General features: G+C 50.3%; 1 protein-coding gene across 2 annotated transcripts in view; it reads right to left on the reverse strand.

Moving 5' to 3' along the window:
- CPXM2 (carboxypeptidase X, M14 family member 2) overlaps positions 1-11,037 on the reverse strand; it is a 134,240-nt gene extending 123,203 nt beyond the window's left edge. For both annotated transcript variants that reach the window (XM_070470378.1, XM_070470377.1), the window contains exon 1: positions 10,649-11,037. In XM_070470378.1, coding sequence (XP_070326479.1) covers positions 10,649-10,946 — 298 coding nt within the window. In that variant the 5' untranslated portion in view covers positions 10,947-11,037. The remainder of the gene's footprint in view (positions 1-10,648) is intronic.
- Between the last annotated feature and the right edge of the window lie 12,970 nt (positions 11,038-24,007).

A 24,007-nucleotide genomic window follows, 5' to 3' on the forward strand; every position in this document is an offset into this window, starting at 1 on the left:
CATTGGAAAAGACCCTGATGCTGGGATGGATTGGGGGCAGGAGGAGAAGGGGATGACAGAGGATGAGATGGCTGGATGGCATCACCGACTCAATGGGCATGAGTCTGAGTAAACTCTGGGAGTTGGTGATGGACAGGGAGGCTGTGCTGCGTTCTGCAATTCATGAGGTCACAAAGAGTCAGACACGACTGAGCAACAGAACTGAACTGACTGATCTTGCAAATCCCACTCAACCATGTCCTCCTTGAGATGGCTTTCCTGAACTGCCCACCTAAATCACTGCCTCCTTTGGTGGGCTCTGATAACACCTGTCTCTGGTCAAGTTGCTTCTTTGCGGAGCCTGAGGCAGAGGTTCAGTGCATGTAATATATTGAGGGAGGGCTCTAAGGAGAAAAGGTGGGAGGAAGCAGGATGAGGCAGAGGAAGGAGGTAAGCTAGGCTGGGTCCCCAGCCAGAATCTGACTCAGCCTGACACCACGGGGTGCTCTGGAGCTGACATTGCACACAGTGTTGGCCCACTATGAGACAAGGGGCCACCTTTCCCAAGCTGGTTGGTCTCTGGCTACAGACTGATCTACTGGGGGTGGGAGATGTCACCTTCCAAGGGTCAAGCTCCAGACAAGGGAGCAGCTGTGAATCATCACAGCCAAGACCCAGCAGCTGTGGGAGGGGCAGGCCTGGGTGGGAAAGAGAACCTGGCGGGGGGGTGTCAGCAGCCTCCACTACAGTTCTGCTCCCTGGTCTGGGATAACATCATCACACATGTGCAACACATGTTCTGTTCACAGGGGCAGGAACTGTGTCTGGTTTTGCTCATGCTCTCCCTCCAGAGTCTGGTTAAGCCTGTGATGAACAAATGATCATGAATGATTATGAGTCAGTGAATGACCAACAAGGAAAAATAAGGGGAGGGGAAGGTCTATGGAGAAAGATGCTTAGTTTGGACTTTAAGAAACAAGCTGAAATACCAAAAACATCAAGTGGATTGTGCCAATTAATGAAGTCATTTCAGATTAAATTCTAGAGTCACCAAAAAAACAAGAGATATTTATCAAGAAAGCATCATCAAAAAAATCAAGGGTGCCTCATGCCTGGCCAAGGGCAATTCTCTCTCCATCATATTCTTGGGTGATACCTGCTGGGCGTATCTTTCATTTTTAATATAAACTTTAAAAAAATCACAAAATTAAGAGTCCTCCTCGGGTCAAGGAAATCAAAAAACCAAAACATTCAGAAAGGCCAGAGGAGGAAGGCTGCCAACCCGAGTGCAGCTGATGACATCAGCCTGATGTCCCTTGGCATCTGTCCCATTCTCGTGGGGACGGGTGTCACGGCCAGTGATCTCCAAAGACGATTTCTTCTGAAAGAGCCTGATGGTAAGTCGGTAAAAATCTTGATTGTTTGGAAAATTGGGCGCCATAACTTTAGAGACGGAAGAGTCTGATTTGGCAGAAAGATAAGATGGTGGTGGGGTGGGGGCAGAGTTTTACACAATGTAAGAGGAAAAAGCCAAAGTTCTGGGGAACAACATTCCATCCAACATTTCCCAGAAGCTGGACATTCATCCCAGGCCCTCCCTCTGCCAAGTCACCCCCTCCAGGGCCACGGCGGGCAACACGGAAGATGGAGTCGGAGAACGCGGTCCTGCAGACACACTCAGCCTCACTCCCCTGGTCTGGATCCTTGCCCTGTGCTCAGCTCTGGGAAGCCAAGAACGGCCCAGATGTGGGGCAGAGGTCCTGTCACCCCTGAGATCAACATGTGGGAAACAGAGTCCCCACAGGGAGTAGCAAAGAGGCAGAAATAGGCAGGGCCCCTGCCACCTTCTCTAGGAAGACCTACTTCTGGGATATTTACCTACAGATGTGGTTCCAGCCCCGGGCAGCCAGGCTCTGCCACTGCACTGACCACGTGTGTCCTCGGGGCACCCACCTCTGCCCTCCTGTGCTCCATCCCCTCATCAGTGAAATAAGGAGACATGGTACCCGCCTCGCTGGAAGTCACGGGAAGGACACAGATGACATATATCCAAGCACCGGGGGCAGTGCCTGACCAGTGGTGACCAGTGAATAAAAGACAACCTCCCTCTTCTCATTGTTCATATGCGTCCCGAGCACACACGGTCACAGGGCATCATCCCAGTGGCTGGGCAAGTAACAGCCGACACGTGGCCCGTGAGTCACAATTTACAAGGCATCCTCTCATAGATTAGGGCTTCCTCGGTGGCTCAGCGGTGAAGAATCCGCCTGCTGACGCAGGAGATGTGGGTTGGATCCCTGGATCAGGAAGATGCCCTGGAGGAGGAAAGGGCAACCCACTCCAGTATTCTTGCCAGGACAATCCCATGGACAGAGGAGCCTGGTGGGCTACAGTCATAGGGTCGCAAACAGTCGGACACAACTGAGCAACTGAACACGCATATAGGTTCTCAGGGATTAAAACATTCCATCTTGGCAAATACCCATCGAGGGCAGGAAGCTTGCTGTGAACATCACCCTGCAGATGGGAACACAGAGGCTCAGAGGAGACGAGACCCTCCCAAGGTCACTGAGAGAGCCAGGAGGTGGCAGAGTGGGAGCCCGACGCCCGGCCCAGGCCCTTCCCAACCTCTTCTTCTCTTGCAGCGAGAAAGGCAGCATATGGTCTGTACAGATGAAAGGAGAGGAGTGGAAATAGGGCTCAGAGGAGGAGCCGGAGCCAAATCAACATCTCCATCTGGGCTGCGTGACAAAACTGAATTCCTTAAAAGTAGCAAACGGAATTGCCAGTGGGGGCCGCACATTCTATTCTGGTCCCTGGTGATAAATATCAAGCTTCTTGGTTGATAGGAAACTATTTTCCCCCCTCTCGATATACAAGGAGCTTACAGTAGCAGCCCCAGAAACTGAAACAATTCTTTGCTGCATATTTGCATTTTCCCCAGGAAATTCCAGCCCCAGAGCATCAGCTCTCTCTCTCTCCTGAAGGATGCGGCCCCGAGCCCTGAACCCCTCACTGGAGGCTCTCGTGAAGGACCCCGCCTGGGGAGGAAGGTCCTGGCCCCAAGCCACTGAGGGTTCTCGGAGCTCCCCAGAGAGGCCACCTCACGGCATTGGGACAGACGATAATTCCACTTTCTCAAACAACCATGGGACCAAGAAGGATCTTGCAGGAGGACATGAAAAACCCAAACTAAGCGGTGAGAAAACTGGAGCTCCCTGTGTGCATTAGCAAGAAAAGGGTCATGACATGGGGTGGGGACTATCCTGTGCCCTCTTTCAGATCCCAAACCTGAGAGAGCCAAGCTCCTGGTGGGAACAGGTTTCCCAAGGATCAGGTTAAAGCCTGGGGACCAAAAGGTTGAGTGGAGGAAGGATGTGCTTGCTTCGGTTAGCTAGCAACCTGAAAGGTCTGAGCTGGAGATGGAGGCACCAGGTGCAATTTCTTAAGTTTTTTTTTTTTTTTAACCAGGATTGGACCAAAGTCTATCGATCAATCAACCAACCAGCCAATCAATCCATCACAAGCGCTTCTTCCCACCCACTACCCCCACCCCCAACTCAGCCTCTTCCCTGGGAAACCAGTGAGTCAGCCCCTGGCCCCTGTGGGCCGGCCTTTTGTTCAGACGACTTGGTCTCCACCAGGGTCCCTGGGGCAGAAGGGACAGCCCCTCCCAGTCTCTAGGTAGCTGCGGCAGCCTCTACCTTCCTGACTTGCAACCAAGTAAGAGGCCCTCAGCCTTTTAAGAGACACCCCCAGAACAGCAGCAGGCGGGGTGTGCTGGGTCCTGCCAGGGGCACTGCGGGTATCTGCAGTCTCGGTTTGGGTTCTGCCTGGAACCAGCCTGGGACAAGGCCTTGTGCTGCAGGAGTGACTGGGGGAGGCGATTATTTCATGAAGAGCAAATGAAGACGGGAAGGCAGTGAGACTCGGAGAAGGAGGTGCCAACAACCCGAGCTGCACTGCTGTCAGGAAGCCATCAGGACTCAACGTGGCTGCGGGACCTGGATATCCTGCGTCAAAGCTGCCTCTCACCCGTCCCTCGAGAGACTGGGAGACTGTGCCTTGACCTTCTAACCTCACACCACCTCGGGAAGCTTCTTCTTCCTCTTCTTCTTGCTATTACTCCCCTGTCACAGTGATGGATTCAAGGTGTGAAGACGTCACCTGTGCCCACGAGTGGCACAGCCAGATTCTGAATATCTCTGAATCCTGAACGAACTCTGCCAAACCCGTATACGTGCCTCTCATGAACCAAGTATTCCATAAAAGTCTGACACCTGAAGGTGTCCTGTGTGGCTCTGACCTTCCTATGATGCCCAGATCGGTAGCCAATGGGATGCCAGTCAATTACAGACACAAGCCCTTCCCGTGGCCATTCCAAGGCACCCGGATTTTATGGGTCTCATGATCCCAGGGAAGCAACAGAACCTCAGAAGGTAAGAGAGGGCAGAGCCACTGCTGGAGACGCCACGTCCGAGAACTCAGGCTCCCTGACCCCCCTGGGGACATCCAAAGAAGACCCCCACCTCAGAATTCCAGGTTTCCAGGGACTTCCCTGGCAGTCCAGGGGTTAAGGCTCTGTGCTTCCACTACAGCGGCCAAGAGTTCGATCCCTGACTGAGGAACTAAGATCCCGCACGCCATGAAGCAAGGCCAAAAAAGAAAAAGAAAAAAAAAATCCAGATTCCAGGGCCCAGGCTGCTGTTGCCATGAGACCTAAGGCACTGTCCTCCGTGAGACCCCGCAGTCAGGGATGCTCAGGGCACACAGGAAACACAATGGTTATCTTCAGAAGCCAGGCCTCCAAACCCAGCTTCTCCAAACATGCAGGTGTCTGCCCCTTCATCACCCACACACAAGCCCGGGTTTCTAGAACCACAGGCATGGAGGGGAGATCTGCCAGCATGAAGAGTTGACTTTGGAAAGCATGTTGGAAACAGAGGTGGTGTCTCAGGAAAGCTGCTTGCTGATGTACATGAGAAGACCTTTTCTATAAAAAGTCCTTTCCCTTGGAATTCTCTAGGAAGTTGATCTGGACAAAAAAACAAAAAATGGATTTAACTCTTCCAGAGAGAATATAATACCATGCTGTAAATATTTCTTGTTATTTGTTTAGGTGTGCTGATAGCCTTGTGATTGCTTTTAAAGTATGCAGGGAAACATTTACAAACACATGCTCCTAATCCTCACACTCCAGCTTGGCCCAAGAGAAGACATTTCCAACTGAAGGGCGGAATGTGCACGAAGCCCTGAAGGGTGCTGAAGCAAAAGCTTAAAAGTGAAGCTCTTTCCAGCAACTAGCTGGCAGTCCGTAACAGAAAGGACTTTGTTTACAACAAAATATGCTCATATAACAACTCTCTGATTATCGCCAGCCCCTCCCCTTCCCAGGCCGGAGTAGAACACAGGACAAAGTGCAAACTCGCCAATTCTGGGCACAGACATACAAACAAACATGGCTTGCTGCTCACTCTGCGAATTCCATGGGCTCAAGACAGAGGGCCAGAACCATGGGTGTGATGCAGGCAAGCATGTATTCCAATAGATGTGCATGCTCCCCAGCCCTTGAAGAAAGCAACCAACAGGTAGGAACCCAACAGTTCAAGGCTACTTCCAGCCCAATGGAAGAGGGGGAATAAAACATCTTCAAATCACCTACTGAATCTTGTTCATGAACTTGTTTGTTTTTCACCGCCTCTTGGGGCGGGGAGCAAGGCGGGTCAGTTATGTAACTATGGTTTACTTCTCTGATGCCTTTTTTTTCTCTAAGAGGAGTATGGTTCCAAACCAAAGCCATCAATTTGGAGATGACATGGAAAGCACACCGCACATCCACTCGCATGCCCAGACTGTGGTCCCTCATCTCACTCTTCACCCTGGGATGATGAAAATTGGGCCCAGAGACTCCCTCTTTGGACCTCCAACTGCAAGGATCTAGAAAATATTGAATTTGGCGAGAGACAGTTGAAAAAATGAAATTAGAGAAGCAGCTTGCCAGGTCCTTGTGAGGAAGAACATTCTAGCAATCAGTACTATTTATCCAATGAACAAGCAGCCTTTCAAGGTGGTGAGCACCCATCAGTGAAAACATGGGAGCCTAGACCAGTGTTGAAGTAAATTTCCAAGCCCAAGATGGAGTTGCTTTTGCCCACAGTGCCACATTACCAAATTAAAACTTACATAATCTTCTTGGCACTAACAATCTCCTCCTGACCAGAAGTATTCAGTTAATCCCCAAATGCCAGGTCAACTCTGGGTCTTCTCACCCCAAACAAAGTTGACTGTGTCACCCCAGCCAACCAGATATTTTCTATTTTCTTCTCCTTGCTCTGTGTTCTATAAAAACTTCCTGCCTTCTGCCCCATTTTGCCATTCCCCACAAGGAGACTGCCTGCCCACTTCATGAAGTGCTAAAGTTAGTATCACCTAAATAGTCTTCTTTAACCATTTTTTTAACACCAATTAGTCTGCTGGCAGAATCTTGCAATAAATAAGAACTTGCATGCAATGAACACTTAGGTTCCTTGAAGATCTAAAATTCTGGGATTTACTGACGTTCACAACGAGGGCCTCAGAAACTACAAGACTGAGTCCTACTCAATCACAGACAAGGATTCCACAGTCCTGTATCCTGATGGGGGTGGTGGTTCCACAAATCCATAGACATGAGACAAGGCAGAACTACACACACACACACACACTCACACACACACACCCACATACACACAAGAGTGCACATGAAAATTGGGGAATGTCCGGTGATGTTAGCGGTAAAGAACCCGCCTGTCAATGCAAGTTAGACGTAAGAGACACAGGTTCAATCCCTGGTTAGGAAAGGTCTCCTGGAGAAGGAAATGGCAACCCACTCCAGTACTCTTGCCTGGAGACAAAGGCATGGACTGAGGAGCCTGGCAGGCTGCAGTACTTAGGGTCACATGGACACGACTGAAGCGACTTAGCACATCATCTGAAAGTTAAAAGTACTGTACCAATGTCATTTTTCTGTTTTGATACTGTATACAGCGGTGATTCTGAGCCCACCGGTGACATGTGACAACGTCTAGGATATTTTTGCTTGTCACGACTCGGAGGAGGGTGCAATTAGCACCTTGTGGGTAAAGGCCAGGCATGTTGCTAAACATCCTCCCATGCACAAGACAGCCTTCCCCATGAATAAACACACACACACACACACACACACACACACAATGTCAGCCCCAAAATGGCAATACTCCCAAGGTAGAGAAATCTTGTACTGTAGTTATAAAAGATGCTATCACTGGGGGAAGCTGAGAGAAGGGTACACAAGACCTCGCTGCATTATTTTTACAATTTCCTGCCTGTCTATACTTATTTCCAAATAAAAACTTAAAAAAAAATTTAAGATTCCACTCTATTCGTTATATAAGGGCTCTACTCCAGAATCCATCAGCCACTCATGGAAAAATGCAATACTCTCAATTAACCAAAGGATTCAGCTATCCAAGCCACTTCCAGGAGAATGTCGGTCCGTGAAGGCCATTGCACATGGGTGGCATGAGAAAACAGCCAAGAGTCAAAGCCAAACTCACACCAAGATCAAATCCCCAGTGCCCTTGGCCCCTTAAGTAAACCTTCCTATGGGATTCAGACAAGACTCCCCCTAGACCCAGAGACACAGAGCATCTACCTCCCATCTTCTCTTGAGTCCAGCCTTTATGTAAGATACAAGCTATGTGGAAAATATTTTATCATCTGGGAAGACAAAGCACATGAGAGAATTCTCAGTGAGCAGTTATATACACTCTTACATTCTTCTTCTCTAAATCTAACCCCTCACTCCCACCTCAGTGCCTAGACAGTGCACCACCCACCCAGTCCAAAAGCTCACAATAAACATTCCCACTGTGGCCCCTAAGATATTATAAATGCCATCCTAAGATATTATTGCAATCTGCTTATGAAATGGTCCGACACAGAGATGACTGCTTCTATTACATCATGTTTGTTGTTGTTTAGTTGCTCAGTCGTGTCCAACTCTTTGTGACACCATGGACTATAGCCCACCAGACTCCTCCGTCCATGCGATTTTCCAGGCAAGAATACTGGAGTGGGTTGCCACTTCCTTCTTCAGGGGATCTTTCCAGCACAGGGATCAGACCCACACCTCCCGCACTGGCAGGTGGATTTCCTACCACTGAGCCACCAGCAAAGGAGCAGTACCTATATCAAGCCACCCCTTAAGGGAGGCAAAATCATTTTCTCTTACTGTAATTTCATTGCACAAAACCATCACTAACTGCTCTAAGAAACGTTATTCTTAACCAAACTCTCTGACCTCTCTGACTTCAGGTTCAGGATAGAGGGTTCCACTGGTCAAGGGCCAAAAAGATGAGGATGGGGAGAATCAGAGCTAAAAGTACTGGATCAAGGTCACACTTTGCTTGTCAGAGTTGGGGGGAGGTGGTCTAAAAAGCCCCAAACTGTTTATCAGAAACACACCTTGAAATGGCAGCAGGCCTGGTGGTTGAGTCTCTGGAGCTTCCAGGGACCTGTGTTCAGTTTGGGGAATCGACACCGCTCTCAACACCCCTGCAACTACCCTCCAAGCATCCGATTCCAGTGTGTTCCAGGAGGGTGGGGCCGGGCCTCTTTGCTCTCCCCTCCCCCAGGACCTCACCCAGCATCTGATGCTGAGCAGGCTCCCAGTAACGACCTGCAGAATAACGAACAGCTCAGAAGGGACTGGCACCACCACGAGCTGACACATTACGAGCTTGTGTTGAAAAGCTCCTAGAACAAGTGAGAGAATAAAGCCAGGCAGCCGTCACGTGCGGATGAAGATGCTGGGGTCAAGAAGCTGAGTACTGAGCCCCAGAACTGCAATTCAGTGCAGTCCTCGGACTCCCAGTCAAGCCTGGGACTTCCCCACATCCACCCGGCCACCCCCCAGTACATACCAGAACCTAACAGATATGTCTCCCACCCGCCTCAACCCACCATGCCCAGCGCCGCACTAACCATGTGGCAGATGCTAAAAAACAAAAACATGTGCCAGCTTGATTCACATGACCGAACAAAAAAGCCCTTGAGTTAAAAGCACAGGAGAAGGGCCTCCAAAGCTTCCACGCCACCAGCAAGTGACCCTGAGTAGACTGCTGACACGGTCAGAGCCTCAGTTTCCTCATCTGCAAGGTAACAAGAATATGCACCCCTCGGAGCCCATGGAAGAATTAAATGAGATGGTTGCCCATAAATCTCCTAACAGAGTCACAGTCTACACAATATGACTCTACACAGACTCTACATAGAGTCTACAAATATGAGTGCCTTTTCCCACTTCCATTCCTATTATTAAACCAGTGTGGTTTTTACAAATCTTAACAGTCATAATTCCCCAGAAAATATGGGGACTGCTGGCTCTGTGCAGGTCGACACAACTCACAGAAGGGTCCACAGGTTTACAATCACCCACAAACTCAAATCCCTGGAGAAGGAAATGGCATGCCACTCCAGGATTCTTGCCTGGAAAATCCCCTGGGCAGAGGAGCCGGGCAGGGTACAGTCCGTGGGGTCTCAAAGAGTCAGACACGGCCGAGTGATTGAGCACACAGCACACAAACTCAAACATGGCAGGGCCCCTGCCGCTTCAGCTAAGCGCAAAGTTGCTGCTGCGATGGGCCCCCACGATTCAGGAGTTCTGGTCCCCCATCTCTGCGCCTTCCCCATGGCCTCGCTGCTATCCTCGGTGAACAGTTTAACCAAACAAAGGTGATGCCTTTCGTGCCAGGAGCTGTGTAACGGTGCCACCACCGGCACGAATCTCCTTTCAGGGAAGGCCGTTCCAAGGCCAGCTGGGGAACTTGGCCACAGTCCTGCTCTCACTCCTCAATCCTGAAATATTAGGACCGCAGCCCTTTGCTATTTGAGTCCAGAACATTTGTGACAATTAAGAGAAAGTCCTCTATTCACAAAGAGTGTAAGAAACTGAATGGAAGCTATTTCCCCAATTGGCAGGCAGAACACGGAGATGCATTTGAGAAGGGTGGGAGGGGTGGGAGGGGTGAGAAGGGTGGGAGGGGTGGGAGGGGCGGGTGGGTCCCGGGGAGGCCTCTGGGCTTCCTGAAGTCCAGCAGCTCTGGCTCCTCCTGGGGCTGCAGCCCAAGGCTCCCCAGACAGAAGCGCTACCATCCTAACCCCTTCCTGGGCAGAGGATCCAAGGGACCCACAGAAATCACGAAGTGGGGAGCTTGCAAGGGGACCCTTGGTGGGGAAGGGCCTGCCAGCTGAATTCTCCCCAGAAGGCCACTATGCCGAAACAGACCCCCACTAGTCCCATCACCAAATTGGAAATTCACTCTCAAGAAAACGCCCTGAGAGAAGACTGAAGTAGGCAGTAAGATCCTTTGCCCAGTAAATCTCAAACTTGGCGCTGAGGGACCGGCTCCCCAGGCAGCTGAGAAGGGGAGCTGGACAGGTTTAAGTTCTGGGGCTCCGGAAGGGACGGCGGGATGCGCGATCAGTGCCTAAGGAGGTGGGGGCCGCGATGGGGAAAGTTCGCGGGGCTCTCTGATCCCAGACACACGGAGGGAAACCAGCTGTCGTCCCGGACCGGCAGGCCATCGCTGGGACAGGCACACGGCCGCGGGCGCCCCCTCGGGCCGCCCAGCGCCGCGAGTTAACTTACCTGGCGGAGCCAACTTCTCCCTCTTGGGAGCTTTCTTGGGCTTAGTCGTCGCCTTCTTGGGCGGCCTGGGCTGCGGTGGGCGCGGCCCCCGCTCCCCCGCCCCGGGCCCCGCGGGCAGCGGCGGCGAGAAGGGCTCGGGCTCGGACTCCGGGCGCGCGTAGGAAGGTTCCAGGCTCCAAGTCTCCTGCACGTCGTCGTCGGGGTCCTCGACGGCTGCGCCCTGGGCCCCGACCCCGGCCGGGGTCACCGCCAGGAGCGCGAGGGCCAGCGCCAGCGCGGCGGCCCCCCGGCGGGCCATGCCCGCTCCGCCCCGCGCCCCGGGCAGGGTCACGGGCGCCGGGAGCGCCGGGCGGGCGGCGGGCGCGGACGGCGGCGCGGGGCTGGGGCGCCGGGCTCTCAGCAGCACGGGATGCGGAGGCGGCAGGCCGGCGGCGCGTGTGACCCGCCCGCGGGGTTGGGCTGGGCTGGGCTGGGCTGGGCTGGGCCGGGCCGGGCCGGGCGGGCAGGGGCTCGCCGAGGCTCGGGGCGGGCGCAGGGGGGCCGGCCCCGCCCTTCCCTCCTCCCCGCCTTACCCGCGGACCCTGCGGTGGCTGGCCCTGGGAACCATCCATCCCGTTAACTGTCTCCAAACCTCTCCCCTTCCCCTCACCTCCCTTCGAAGCCGGCCCGGTGCTGGGAGCCTGCTTCCCCAGAGACTCCAAGGAGTGTGTCCGTCCGGACAGGCGCTGCAGCCGGCTTAGAGGTTGGGGAACCGTGACCCACGATGGGCCAAGGTCCTAAAGTAAACAAGCCCCGAGCCTAGCCTCCAGCTCTCCTGACCCCTGCCTCGTCCCTGGTTCCACACGAGACAGGGGTTCCCCACTGGCCAGACAAACCTTTCCTTTGTCTGTGATCTTATTTCAGGTCACACCTGCGGACGGTCCCCAGGTCCCCAGGTTCCTTGGCGTCAAGTTCGTGAGGGCGGGGCCTAGCGTCCCTGGAAGTTCTCGTCTCAAAGTGTTAAGAGACTCAGTTGTATCAGACTCTTTGCTACCCCATGGACTGTACCCCGCCGGGCTCCTCTGTCCATGGGATTTCCCAGACAAGGATACTGGAGTGGGTAGCCATTCCCTTCTCCCCGGGATCTTCTCAATCCAGGGATCGAACCCGGGTCTCCTGCATTGCTGGCAGATTCTTTACCCTCTGAGCCACCAGGTGCCCTGATCTGTCTGAGAAGTGACTCTGCTAGGTGAGGAGAGAGCTGGAGCCCTCCTAGGACTGCTGTCCTGAGAGCCACAGGGCATGTTTGGGTCATCGGGTGAGCAGATTCCTGCTCCAGGACCCACCAGGCTGGCAGGGAGCTCACTACCTTTTGAAAAAAGTACCATCCTGCCCCCAATAAAACTCTGTGTTCACCCTTCGGGCAGGGATGTTGGGGAAGTGTGGCCTGCCCTGGCTGCCTATTGCGGTTGTAACAAATTACTACAAGTTTAGTGGTTTAAAACAACACATACTTATTATGGGACAGGTCTGCAGGTTAGAATCTGAGTGGGCGTCCCCAGGCTAAAATCCAGGCTTCGGTTAGCAAGCTGCATTCTCTAGTGGGGCCTCCAGGGAAGAATCTTGCAGGCTTGCACAGGCGCTGGCTGAGGTCAGTTCCCGGAGGTGGTACCCCTGAGGTCCAGTTCGCCGGCCAGTCTTCAGTCCGGGGAGCTGCCCGAGTTCCTCCTCTTGCTGTCCCCGAGGAGCTTCTGGTGGCCTCTCTCTGGTGCTTGCACGTGGGCCCTGCATCTCAGAGCCGGTGCTGGCATGCTGAGTCCCTCCAATAGCCCCAGCTCTCTCCCATTCTGCCACATCTTCCCTCCTCCCAGCTGGGGAGCATTCCTACTTTAAGGGCTCCTGTGATTGGATGGGTCCACTCATAATCCAGAATAATTTCCCTCTCTTAAGGTGGTGACCTCATCCACATTTTGCCAGGTAAACTACTCGATTCACAGAGCCCCAGGATTAGGGTAGAAGTGTCTTTGGGGACTTTTTTCTGCTGACCCCAGGGACAGCCTGATCCTCAACCCTTGGTTGGGCTATCACCTGCCAGTCCCTGGGACCCTACCATTCCAGGATGCCACTGAGCTGGGTCTGGGCACCCAGGCAAGTCCTCTTTTCTTTGAAGCTACACTTTTGAGCTCACATGGTGGGCAGACTTGGGCTCTCCTCTGCCTCTGGCCTCCCTCATTTACCACCTTATTTTCTCTCCTTGTCCCCACGTAGACCAATAACTAGGCCATCCTTTTCGGCAGGTCTTCTGGGCTCCCAGGCCTAAGCCAAAGCAGAATGGCTGGGGGGTGGGAGATGCAGCTGAAGTGGGCCCTGCCCTTTCTCTGAGGGCCAGGAGTCCCTGGGCCTGGTTTTCGAACCTCTCAGAACATTCTGGAACCCAAAGCCAGCAGGCGTCTCCAGAGTGAAAGAGAAAGAAGGCCTCCTTCCCCCTCTCCACTCTTCAAGCTGGCCTGGACCGAGCTGGTCCATGACCCACTTCTGGATGCTTGCCCTCCCTCCTCTGGGATATATCTCCTGGGCTCACTCAAGGGGCTCTTTTATCTACAGCCAGGCACTTCAGACAACAAATTAGTCCACACGGAGCTTCACTGGCAAAAAGTCAGCAAGTGATACACCCAGAAGTTCCAGCTGGCTGTGCAAAGCACAGGCAAGAGAATCGCCTGGAATCCTCCAGGCAAGGTTGCCCCCTGCACCACCTCCACCAGAGACCCCAGAACTGGCTAAATATGCAGACTCACAGGGTCTCCTGGGGGTGGGATTGGACACCGCCATGTGTAGAAGTTCCTCACATGATTCTGATATAGTTAAAGCTTGAGACTAACTTTCTCCCTCCCATTCTTCAGGGAAGGAAACTGAGGCCCAGAGTCACCCACAGATGCAAAGTAAACTACAGCCAGTCAGATTAAACCCTGTTTTCCTGCATTGATCCAATAGCTAACGTCAGGCGCTCTGCATCTTGATGGCCCCACACCCACAGGTTTTGAAAACGTGTTACTTTCCTGGCACCTCTTAGGTAACTAAAATAACATACACCTACTCTGTGGCATCTGGTAAACCATCAGAGAGTCCCACTCAAACGTGATTCTCAACACATCCCTCCATTCAGGAAATGAATCCCACTAAACGCTGTTCTCTGCGTTATTGCTTGCTTGTTTGTTTTCCATGGAGAGGCAGATAATTAAAGCAAGCAGAACAAATAGAACAAGAATTGGCACTGACGCCAATTCTCTCAACACGTAGCAGCCCGCTGTACGGTTCCTGGAACTGCCTTTGTCTTCCTCTGATTCTCCATCGCTAGGGCTGACTCGCTTGGAAATGTGCAGGGCACAGCCAGAGTTCGTCAAGTTTAGGAAGAGGGGTGGCCAAGATGACCTCATTCTCCTGTTCACCAAGTCTCGTCCTGCTTCTCAACCCCAGCCTGTCTGCCAAGGAGGAGTCCTCATGCTTCAGCTTCCCAGATGAAGACTTTGCCCCATTCATGCTCTACCTGCTAAGAGCCGACATGCCCCTAGTCCTGTTGCTTCTTCTGGCACATTAATCATCTCCTCCTCTGTTCCCACTGGCAGTAGCTGGTCCATTGTTCAGCACCCCATCCCAGATTACCAGAGCACTTGCTTAGCAGGTCCCCCTGCTTCTGGTCTTTGTTACTTGTTGTTCACCCCACATGGGAAGCTACCAACTTTCTCCCTGAAACACCCATTTATAATGTTGCTCTCCTATTGAGGAACCCCAAGTGCTTACCCAACCCATGGAAACCCAACCCCTCTGCATACGACTCACATACTCATCTGAACTTAGTTCTCCCAGCACACCAGCCAGCAGCAATGATAGGAGTCCTCTTCATTGTCCCTTGTACAGAGTCTTTAAACTCTTTATAAACTGGTAATTGTTGAAATCTGCTTATTTTGCATCCTCCACAGACACAATAAGAGTACAAGAAAGACAGAAAATAGTAAGTCTTTGCTGCATGATTTATCTTGGCTGAGGGCCTTTAATGGCATTGGGAAAGAGTGCTTCTTTATGAGACCTTTCTGTTCTCAACCTAATAAAGTATTTATTTAACTTAAGTCTAAGACCCTAACAAAGGGCTATTATCATCTCCCAGTAGTGTAAGCAGAGCTCAGTAAAGTGCTAACTTATCTTGGATATTTGCCACGCTGTAAGAACAACCCTTCCAGCTGGGGGTAATAGCTGGAGCAGATTTGGAAACCAAAATGGTAGCTCAGGACTCCTTCTGTTCCCTGAATTCTTCAAATGGTATTTTGTTTGGTTTTTCCATTGCTTGCTTCAGCTGGGAATCTGTTATGCGTATTTCTGTTAAGCAAGGTAAGCCGATGTTTATTCATTCATTCATTCATTCATTCCTGAGACTCAGGATTCTGCTAAGCCAATTTCTGTCCCACAACATAAATCCGTACTTGTCAAATAATCCTCAAACACCTTACAGAGCTAATCATTTTTCAAATATTTATGAACCCCACAGAGAAGATTTATATGTTAAGCTGCTTGACAAGGAACAATAAGAGTGTACAGGTCCAGAGAACATTCTGTTGAAGCAAATGTTGTCAAGACATCAGTACTTTTATAGCATTTTCATAACGAACTTTCACACCTGCTCATTTCCCTAATTATCCCCGAGACGTTTACACTCAGAGAGAACGAAAATGAAATTGTTTTGTTTTTAAGATCAGTAATTTGAAAAATTATCTGCTATATAAAGAAAAATACACGTTCAGGCACAGTCATTGCTAAAAATATAGTCTCAAGATAGCTGCTCACAAAGAGAGATACTAAGTTGTTATGGCAACGATGATTATAATTACAAAGCTGCAGGGTTTTTCCTGTTCATTACTCTGTTGAGATGTGGTGGTTTAAATGGCAGTGTCCTTTGTAATATCCTCAATCTCATTACTGCATAATTACCCATTTCATATTTAATTTTCAGCATGTTTGTTCTCACTCTTAGACGCTATAGATTTGGCATCTTTTGATAAGCCTTATTCTTAGTTCATGGTTCCTCCTCCCCTTGCTGCTTCGTTTCTCTCTTCAGTACTGCCTCTGCTTTGCGATTTCAGTTTTAGTTTGACCTGGGGAAACTTGCCTTGGCTTGAGATATTCCACTTATAAACACTAAGATGCTGCTGTCAAAACTGTTAAGAAATCATACCAACAGACACCTGGGGAGACGTTGAACTCAGATTAGTCAGAGGCTGCTTAGCATCCCTGGAAATTCAGCATTTCTTGGTCACCTACTATGTAGAGGATAATATGTTAGATATGACACCTCTAACCTTCGTGAGGGTTTCTCTCTGTGCATCCCCTCCCATCTCCATCCCTCTTGGTGAGTCTGTGGTCCAGTGGTCTGTTGTCCGCATCCTGCTGGAATGAGCATCCTTGCCCTCTGATTTCTGACTGGTTATGGTCAGGGAGAGGTGTCAGCAGGAGATAGGAGGATGGGGGAGAGAGAGATCTAGGTACTTCTCCTCCCCCCAACTCTTCCACATCCCTCCCACTTTGGCCCCAGGGGTGCAATTGGTGGCTGCATCTTTGTGTTGTCTGGAAGCCTCTTCCTCTGCTCCTATTCTGCAGGCTGATGGGCAGTAATGACTTCCTGTAGATCTAAGCCTACTCCCACTAGTCTCTGGCCCATCACATGGTCCACGATGCACTTAGGCACAGGCCTCTGGTGCTGGTCACAAAGGATTCTTGGGGTGGCTTTAGCCACTAGCACAGCTTTAGCCCCACCTTCCAGTGGAATTGCTTAGTATCTAAATTCCTCAAATTTGGAAATTCTGGTGCTACTTCTATGGTCACTTAATGCATGAAACCTTAAAGAGAAAGAGCATTAATCTCTGTGGAATCACTAATTGCATGAAAGGGAGCTCACTGGGGTCTGTGGTTAAGATTCTGTGTTTCCACTGAAGGGGGCATGGATTTGATCCCTCATTGGGGAACTAAGATCCTGCATACCACACAGCCAGAGAGAAGGATGCTCAAAGTTGTTAGTAACCAGAGGAACAGAAATTTAAATGATGAGGCATCAACTGGCAACTATTAGCTACACAGAAATGAGAAAGCTGGAGAGTGTCCAGTGCTGGTGATGAGGTTATAGGACAACCACCACCCCTCACCAGCTTGGCAGGTGGGCAAGGGGGCAGGTGACCTTCATCTGGAAGGCAGACTCATTCTCCCTGATGCGTTCCTAATGAACTCATGCCCACCGTACCTGTGTTCTCTATTTGTATAAGAGAAGACATTAAAGATTATGGACCCAATGGAAAAGAAAAATCTATCTGAGAAGTACTTTTTTTAATCCCTAAAATGCTTGTACCAACAGAGAATATTGTATTAACCAGGATGCAGATTATAGAAACAATGTCTACATTGCCATTTGAACACAGAAGACCAGCTTAACTGGTTCTTTTTCTTTTCCACCAACTTGAATAAACCAATCAATTGCATGGCACCATCTTCTAGAGTCAGCCAAAATTAATGGTTTGGTAATGCCAATTAACCTTTTATTCTTCCATAACTTTCTAGTGACTTTTGGGAAGTAATAGATATAGGAATAGGGCAATATATTAAAAAGTCTTTGTAATATATACCCTTTTGCCATGCAGAGACTGTATTATGTAAGTAACCCTGAACAATAAAAAAAAAAAAGTAGATTCTATTCTCAAGCTACAGTAACCTGATTGAGATCACAACACTGATCATATATCCAAAGCAGAGCAGAGTAATCTTTTTTTATTATTCAGTTTAATTACATCTACCCTTAAGGGCACAATCAGGAAACATGGTTTTTTAAAACATCTTGGCACATTCCTTCACACCTGGGTTTCACTGATGACTTGACCCAAGCTGTGAATCACACGCTGAAAGGCAGAGTGCTTTAGAGGGGCTCAGGTGTAGAGCATGGAGCTCCTGGGAGCCACAAACACGTCCCTTCCCTTCCCCTCAGCATGTTTTCTCCTCCATGTGGAAAGGAGGGCCAGTCGTCACATCCACTTATAAAGTCTGTAGCTAAGAATCCATTTCTACTTCTAAGAAGGTTGAAAATCTGATCCTTTGTGTATCCAGCCAAAATTGGCAGCCGCCATAATGACCTGGATAAAATTCTTAAATCTCTTTTAAAACCAAGCTTCCAAAGTCCAGTGGATAAAACAGAAAGCCTGTTTGTTTCTTGTTTCCATTCTCCATCCCAGGGGTAGGGTGAGGGCTATTCCGTATTCAAGTGTTTAAATTTCATGTGTATAAACAGCCTCCAAACATGATTACCCATCCAGGAAAGGCCCACCCAAGGACCTGCAGCCCGGGGCACTAACAGGTTACCCGTCAGAGGCAGACCAACGTGGGCCTGAGGGCCTGTCTCGCCCTGAGCCTATACCTCACTAGCTGGAGCAGGGGCTGACTCTGCCATCCTGGCCTCAGTTTATGCATCTGTGAAGTGGGAGAATCTGATCCTGACCTAATTGAGAATCGTGGTGAGACTTTAATAATATGATGCACATAACTGCTTAGCTTAACGCTTGGCACGTAGTAGGTGCTAAGGGAAGGGAAGCTCCTGCTCTTATTTGTTGTGTGTATCTTGACGTATTGGACGTGGTGCACGCTCATCACTGTCTAATGGAGAAAGGAGACCCCACACCGTGCACTTCATCTTTCCTGCCACTCTCCTCCCCCTGACTTTTGCACAGATTTTGCCACTACCTGGAAAAGTTTCTGGCCCTTCCTTTCCTGGAAAACTGCTTGTACCTCAAGATCCCCTCCCAGGGAAGCCCTCCCTGACTGCAGGTCCTGTCCCCTCCCGCCAGGCTGGCGCAGCACCCTGCACGTGGCCCCCACGACCCTCAGGCAGCTGCGAGTTTCCCACTGCCCCACGAGCTCCTCTAAGGAGCGGGCGCAGAAAGCACCTGGCCTGTCTCCCACACACAGAAGGTGCCTGGTACTTGCTGGCTGCCTGTCTGCATGAAAAGTTCTTAGCAGCGTAAAAAGCCTGCCTGCTCTCTGGGGCCCCTTCAGTACCTGTCCCAGTGCCTGGCGTACTGGAGGTGCTCAGTAAGCAGTCATGCATTGAAATCGACTCTCGAAGTTCATATCACCCGAACTGCATTTTTCTCCAAGTGACCCGTCCAGCCTTCCAGTGCAGCCTGGTGCCTGAGACACCCACCTATCCTCTATCATCTTGTGGCACCTTTGTACCACCCGGCCCTCTGTTCCTCTGCTGACATGGGTGAAGCCCTCCTGGGGATGGGTGCCCCATGTGAGGAAGAAAACCCTGATACTTCAGCGAGACCAGAGGCCAGGGAACCCTCCTCCCTGTCTCCCAGTGGTGGAACTCAGGAGCTGGGGGAGAGGCTTCACTGTGTACAGAGAGCGCTCCCCAGCTGTCCCGGCCACTTTAAATTTTACAAGGGATCTTGTTCTGAAGGAGGAAAGGAGGAAAAGCTGGAGCCAAAGCAATGAAATTTTTTAACACCCAGAGATCCAAATTAAACAAGGTTTGCCAGACACAGCTACAACTTGACAAAAATAGGAGATTTTTGGCCACTGGCATGGGTTAGCCTGGCTGGACCTGTCCGTCTCCCATTGATTCCCACCCAGTTAGAGGAGCTTTGTGAGTCTGTCCCATCTCAGCTAAAGCAGCTCTCAGCTCCTTCTTTGGAAAAAAAAAAAATTAATGAGGCTTATAAAGTGAAATGAAAATAGCATAACAATGAAAATCAGCATACAAGCTTTTCTTCTTCAGATGAAACCTTTACAGATATTAATTGTATCAATGAAATCCCTTTCAGCCTTTAGGTCTTGGCTAAATGTCACTTGCTCAGAGAGCCCATCCTGGAAAATTCAATCTCACGGAGGACTTCTCCCCTCATTTCCTGGCTCTGCATCCTTCTTTTCCTTCACAGCACCCAGAACACCTTGTCACTGTTTTCTGATGCCTCCGGTTCTTGAGTCAGTAAGAGAGAGGCTGACTGAGAGAGTGGACCCTGGATCAGTAGACATAGGAGACATGGGTTCAATCCCTGGATTGGGAAGATCCCCTGGAAGAGGAAATGGCAACCCACTCCAGTATTCTTGCCAAGATAATCCTGTGGACAGAGGAGTCTGGTGGGCCACATCCACAGTGGTGCAAAGAGACAGACATATCTGGGTGACAGAGGACACGCACGCACACACACACACATATAACTGAATCTCCTTACAGTACACCTGGATCATTGTGAATCAATTATATGCTTCAGTTGAAAATGCATAAAGAAATAAGGGTGGTGGGGGAGGGTTGGATTGGGAGTCTGGAATTAGCAGATGCAAACTATTATATATAGAATGGATAAACAGCAAGATCCTACTATATATATAGCACAGGGAACTATATACAATATCCTGTCATAAACCATAGTGGAAAAGAATTTTTAAATTATAAACAAATCAAATTAAATAAAAATAGGGCCCACCTCACAGATTTGTGGGGAGTAAATGAGTTAATTGGTGTAAAGTGCTGAGTTTAGGGTCTCACTGTGGGAAGGATTAGATTATGCCCTTTTCACCCCCACTGTTAGCCTCTCGGTTTTTATTCACTAAGGCAGAGAGATTTCGAGGCTTCCCGGTTGCCCCCAGGTCTAATCTGCTTCTCGTCTGCCCTGCCCATTGTGTCTGGCTCCTCCTGTCCACCCAGCGACCCCTCCCCAGTACCTGTGAACCCCAGTGTCACCATCACATCCCCTCCTGCCCAGTGATGTCCCTCATTTCACTGCCACCCTGCCTCCCACCCTCAGCCTCTCCCCACTCCATCTTCCATCCATCCGGCTTTGAGACTTCTTTCCCTGAAACTTGAACATCCCCACCTTCTCAGCCAGCAGACAGGCTTACACCCTCGGGTACTTCCCGGCTATTCACAGGACAGTCCTCAAACCCCAGGGTCCGCGTGCACTAGGCCACCTCCCAACACTCCCCCCAACTCTCCACCCCACCAGCGATGTCCAGATGCGGAAATGAGGTCACATCATCCCCAAGGTTCCCCCTATTCCTGCTCACCCATGTCCCCCACCAGGAACCACATCAACAACTGCAGGAAGCGTCCCCCAGCCAACCCCTCCACCTACTCCCACTCCAGACTCCCCCATCTCCACATTTCATCTCAGAAGTCTCCTCAGAAACATGAGAGAAAAGGGGAATGTGGACAAGACCATGGACTAATCTCGATTAACTGTATTGAGCCTCAGTTTCCTCATCTGTAAAATGGGACAGTCATGCCTACCTAGCTCAGAATAGAGCCGAAATAAAGATGCTTCACACCCTGGAAACCCCACAGAAATGTCAGGCCAGTGTCAAGCTGAGGCTCTCTTATCCCTCCTGCCTGCCCGAAGTAGCCCTCTGCACTCCAACAGATGTAGCAGCTCTCGTTCCAAGCAGCTAAGGATCCTGAGGGGTCTGCTAGATTGCCCCTCTCCAAACATCCCCGATATAAATCATGTCAGCCTCCCTCAGCTGTCTCTAAGCCTCTGGGCCCGTGTGCATGATATCAAAATTGTCTAAATTAAATCCAGAAACTCCAATACTTCATAAAAGTCACACTGCAAATACCCTTCCGTGGATGCCAAACCAAAAAAAAAAAAAAAAAAAATACTATTAAATAAATACTACATTTTGCACCATGGGCACTGAATTTCCCCCAACTTTGTTCCCCCAAGGATTGGGGCTCTTCCAAAGATAAGAAATCTCTGCACGAAACCTCTCACATTTCCCTCAGGATTCAATCCATTCCTGAGTATTTTCTAGAAGGAGAGCACGAAGCAGGGTCTCAAACCAGCAAGCGCCAGAATGATGAAAGGAACCCCAAATGGTGCTGGGGGGCAGAGCTAATGTGGCGGCCTCCCCTGCAATAACCAGCCCTTGTTTTCTACTGGAAGTTTCCGACTGCCCGGCAGCTGCCTGATGGAAGTCTGCTAACCATCTGGGGCTCACCAGCAGGATTTATGAGTTTCTGCCCCTGCAAGTTCAGCACAGTGAACTTCATGCTGAGAGACACCTGTGAGAAGCCCTAGAAAGGTGTGTGCGTCTGTGTGCCTGTGTGTTCCAAACAGCTGGACTTCCAGGGGCGGGGCTCCCCTCTGTGTTTACTCTGTGTTTACAGGAGGCAGCCCAGACGAGGTTGGATACCTGTTCCCACTGCCAGAATGATTTGCTAATGCAATTAACATTCGGGCTGAAACTGAAGAAGGTGGTTCAAATCACAATGACTATTTTTAGAGGCCTCCTAATGGAAAACTCTTTTCCTTTCAAACCATCAGCTTTTCTATCATTAGCACAGAGGCTATTATTCAAGTCAGATCTTTTCTTTCTCTTCAAATCTCTGTGCTTTATACAATGTTATTATCAAAATGCTCTCACTTGGGATGGCCAAGACACTGAGCAAGTCACGTCGCCCGGGGGGGTGTGAGCAGGGTACCCGCAGTGTCCTCGGCCATCCCACACAGCAGAGGGAGGCCAGTGTCACCACCACAAGCCCCCTGGCCCCGCCCCACGGCCCACCCTGACCTGCCGAGGACCACGGGGTGACGTGGGGCCATCCCTGTGCACTTGTCTCTTAGGAGCTCCTTGGAAGAAAAGCTATGACCAACTTAGCATATTAAAAAGCAGAGACATTACTTTGTCGACAAAGGTCCATCTAGTCAAAGCTATGGTTTTTCCAGTAGTCATGTATGGCTGTGAGAGTTGGCCCATAAAGAAGCTGAGCACTGGAGAATTGATGCTTTTGAACTGTGGTTTTGGAGAAAACTCTTGAGAGTCCCTTGGACTGCAAGGAGATAAAACCAGTCAATCCGAAAGGAAATCAGTCCTGAATATTCATTGGAAGGACTGATGCTGAAGCTGAAACTCCAATACTTTGACCACCTGATGTGAAGAACTGACTCATTGGAAGAGACCCTGAAGCTGGGAAAGATTGAGGGCAGGAGGAGAAGGGGATGACAGAGAAGGAGATGGTTGGATAGCATCACCGACTCGATGGACATGAGTTTGAGCAAGCTCTAGGAGTCGGTGATGTACAGGGAAGCCTGGCGTGCTGAAGTCCATGGGGTTGTGATGAGTTGGACACTCTGAGCAACTGAACTGAAGCGTCCCTGAGAGCATTGACATAACCAGGAAATGAACTTTTAAATGTTCTTCCAGCCTTCCAGTGATCACCCCATAGATACTCTTCCACAGGTTCATTGGTGCACTCAGAAATAGTTCATGAGTGTTGGCTTGGTGCTGAGAGGGCTTGGACCCTGGGAGAGTTTAGGAGGACGCACCGATGTGCCCAAGAGGCACCCCCAAACCCCTCCTCACTGCCTCTGAGAGTTTATGTTCTAGAGGGGAAAGGGGTAGGGTCAATAAACCAAAACATCAACAAAACATATAGCTTTGGGTAAATACTTTAAAAAGAAAAAGAAGGGAGAGAGGAAATGAGAGATGAAGGTAGGATGGTTAATGAATAAAGGAAGAAGAGAGGGTGGAGAGGGTAAGGGAAGACTAGGTTCTCCAACAGGTAGAAAAGGAATGAGACCAGTCTGGGATGAGATTGGGGGGAAAGCCCTCACTGAGAAGTCTCAGGACCACCAAGTGCATCTGCCTGAGGCTCCAGGGACATGGCAGAGGGACCAGGACCAAGTGGAGTCTTCCAGAACAGCTGGAGTCCAGCAAAATCCATCCCACCCAAATTCTGTCTCTATAAATTCAGACTGCAGTCCACACTAGGATCAACTGTTTTTTTTTAAAGAACCATCTTTTGCTAAAGTACGGAATCTGGGCTGAAGAAAGTGATTCACTGGTGCCATGCCCAGAAAGCAGCGGTGTAATTTACGTTCTGTGCTGCTACACTGGAAAGATCGAAGCCTGTGAACCTGCCACTTGCTACCTTTCCCCAGCTGTTCACTTGGTTTTTAGCGCCTTGGTCCAGGGCTGCTTGTATCTGATGAGGCTTTTAATTGCTGGGTTATTCAAAGCCCCCAGAATATTTCTCTTCCCAATTGCATGTTATTAAATCTCCGCTGACACATCCCCAAATGCAGAGGTTGACGGTCAGTCTCCGATGTCTACAGCATGACTCAAGTGGAAATCCACTAAAAGCTCCCCATGGAACAGCTTTCAGCAAGGCATCTGATTTCATTTAGAAGCAGCCAAAGAAGGCCAAGCACAAGTGACTGATTATACCATTCTTCTCTCCACGCCCCCTCTTCCCGCCCTGAGCTCTCTGATCGTGGAGGGGGTGGGGGATGTGGACCTTTCCCCTGTCCAGGGGTGGCACCACCCAGGAGGGCCATGGGGAGGTCAGTAGAT

The sequence above is a fragment of the Odocoileus virginianus genome, chromosome 7, assembly GCF_023699985.2.
Source record: "Odocoileus virginianus isolate 20LAN1187 ecotype Illinois chromosome 7, Ovbor_1.2, whole genome shotgun sequence".
Lineage (NCBI taxonomy): Eukaryota > Metazoa > Chordata > Mammalia > Artiodactyla > Cervidae > Odocoileus > Odocoileus virginianus.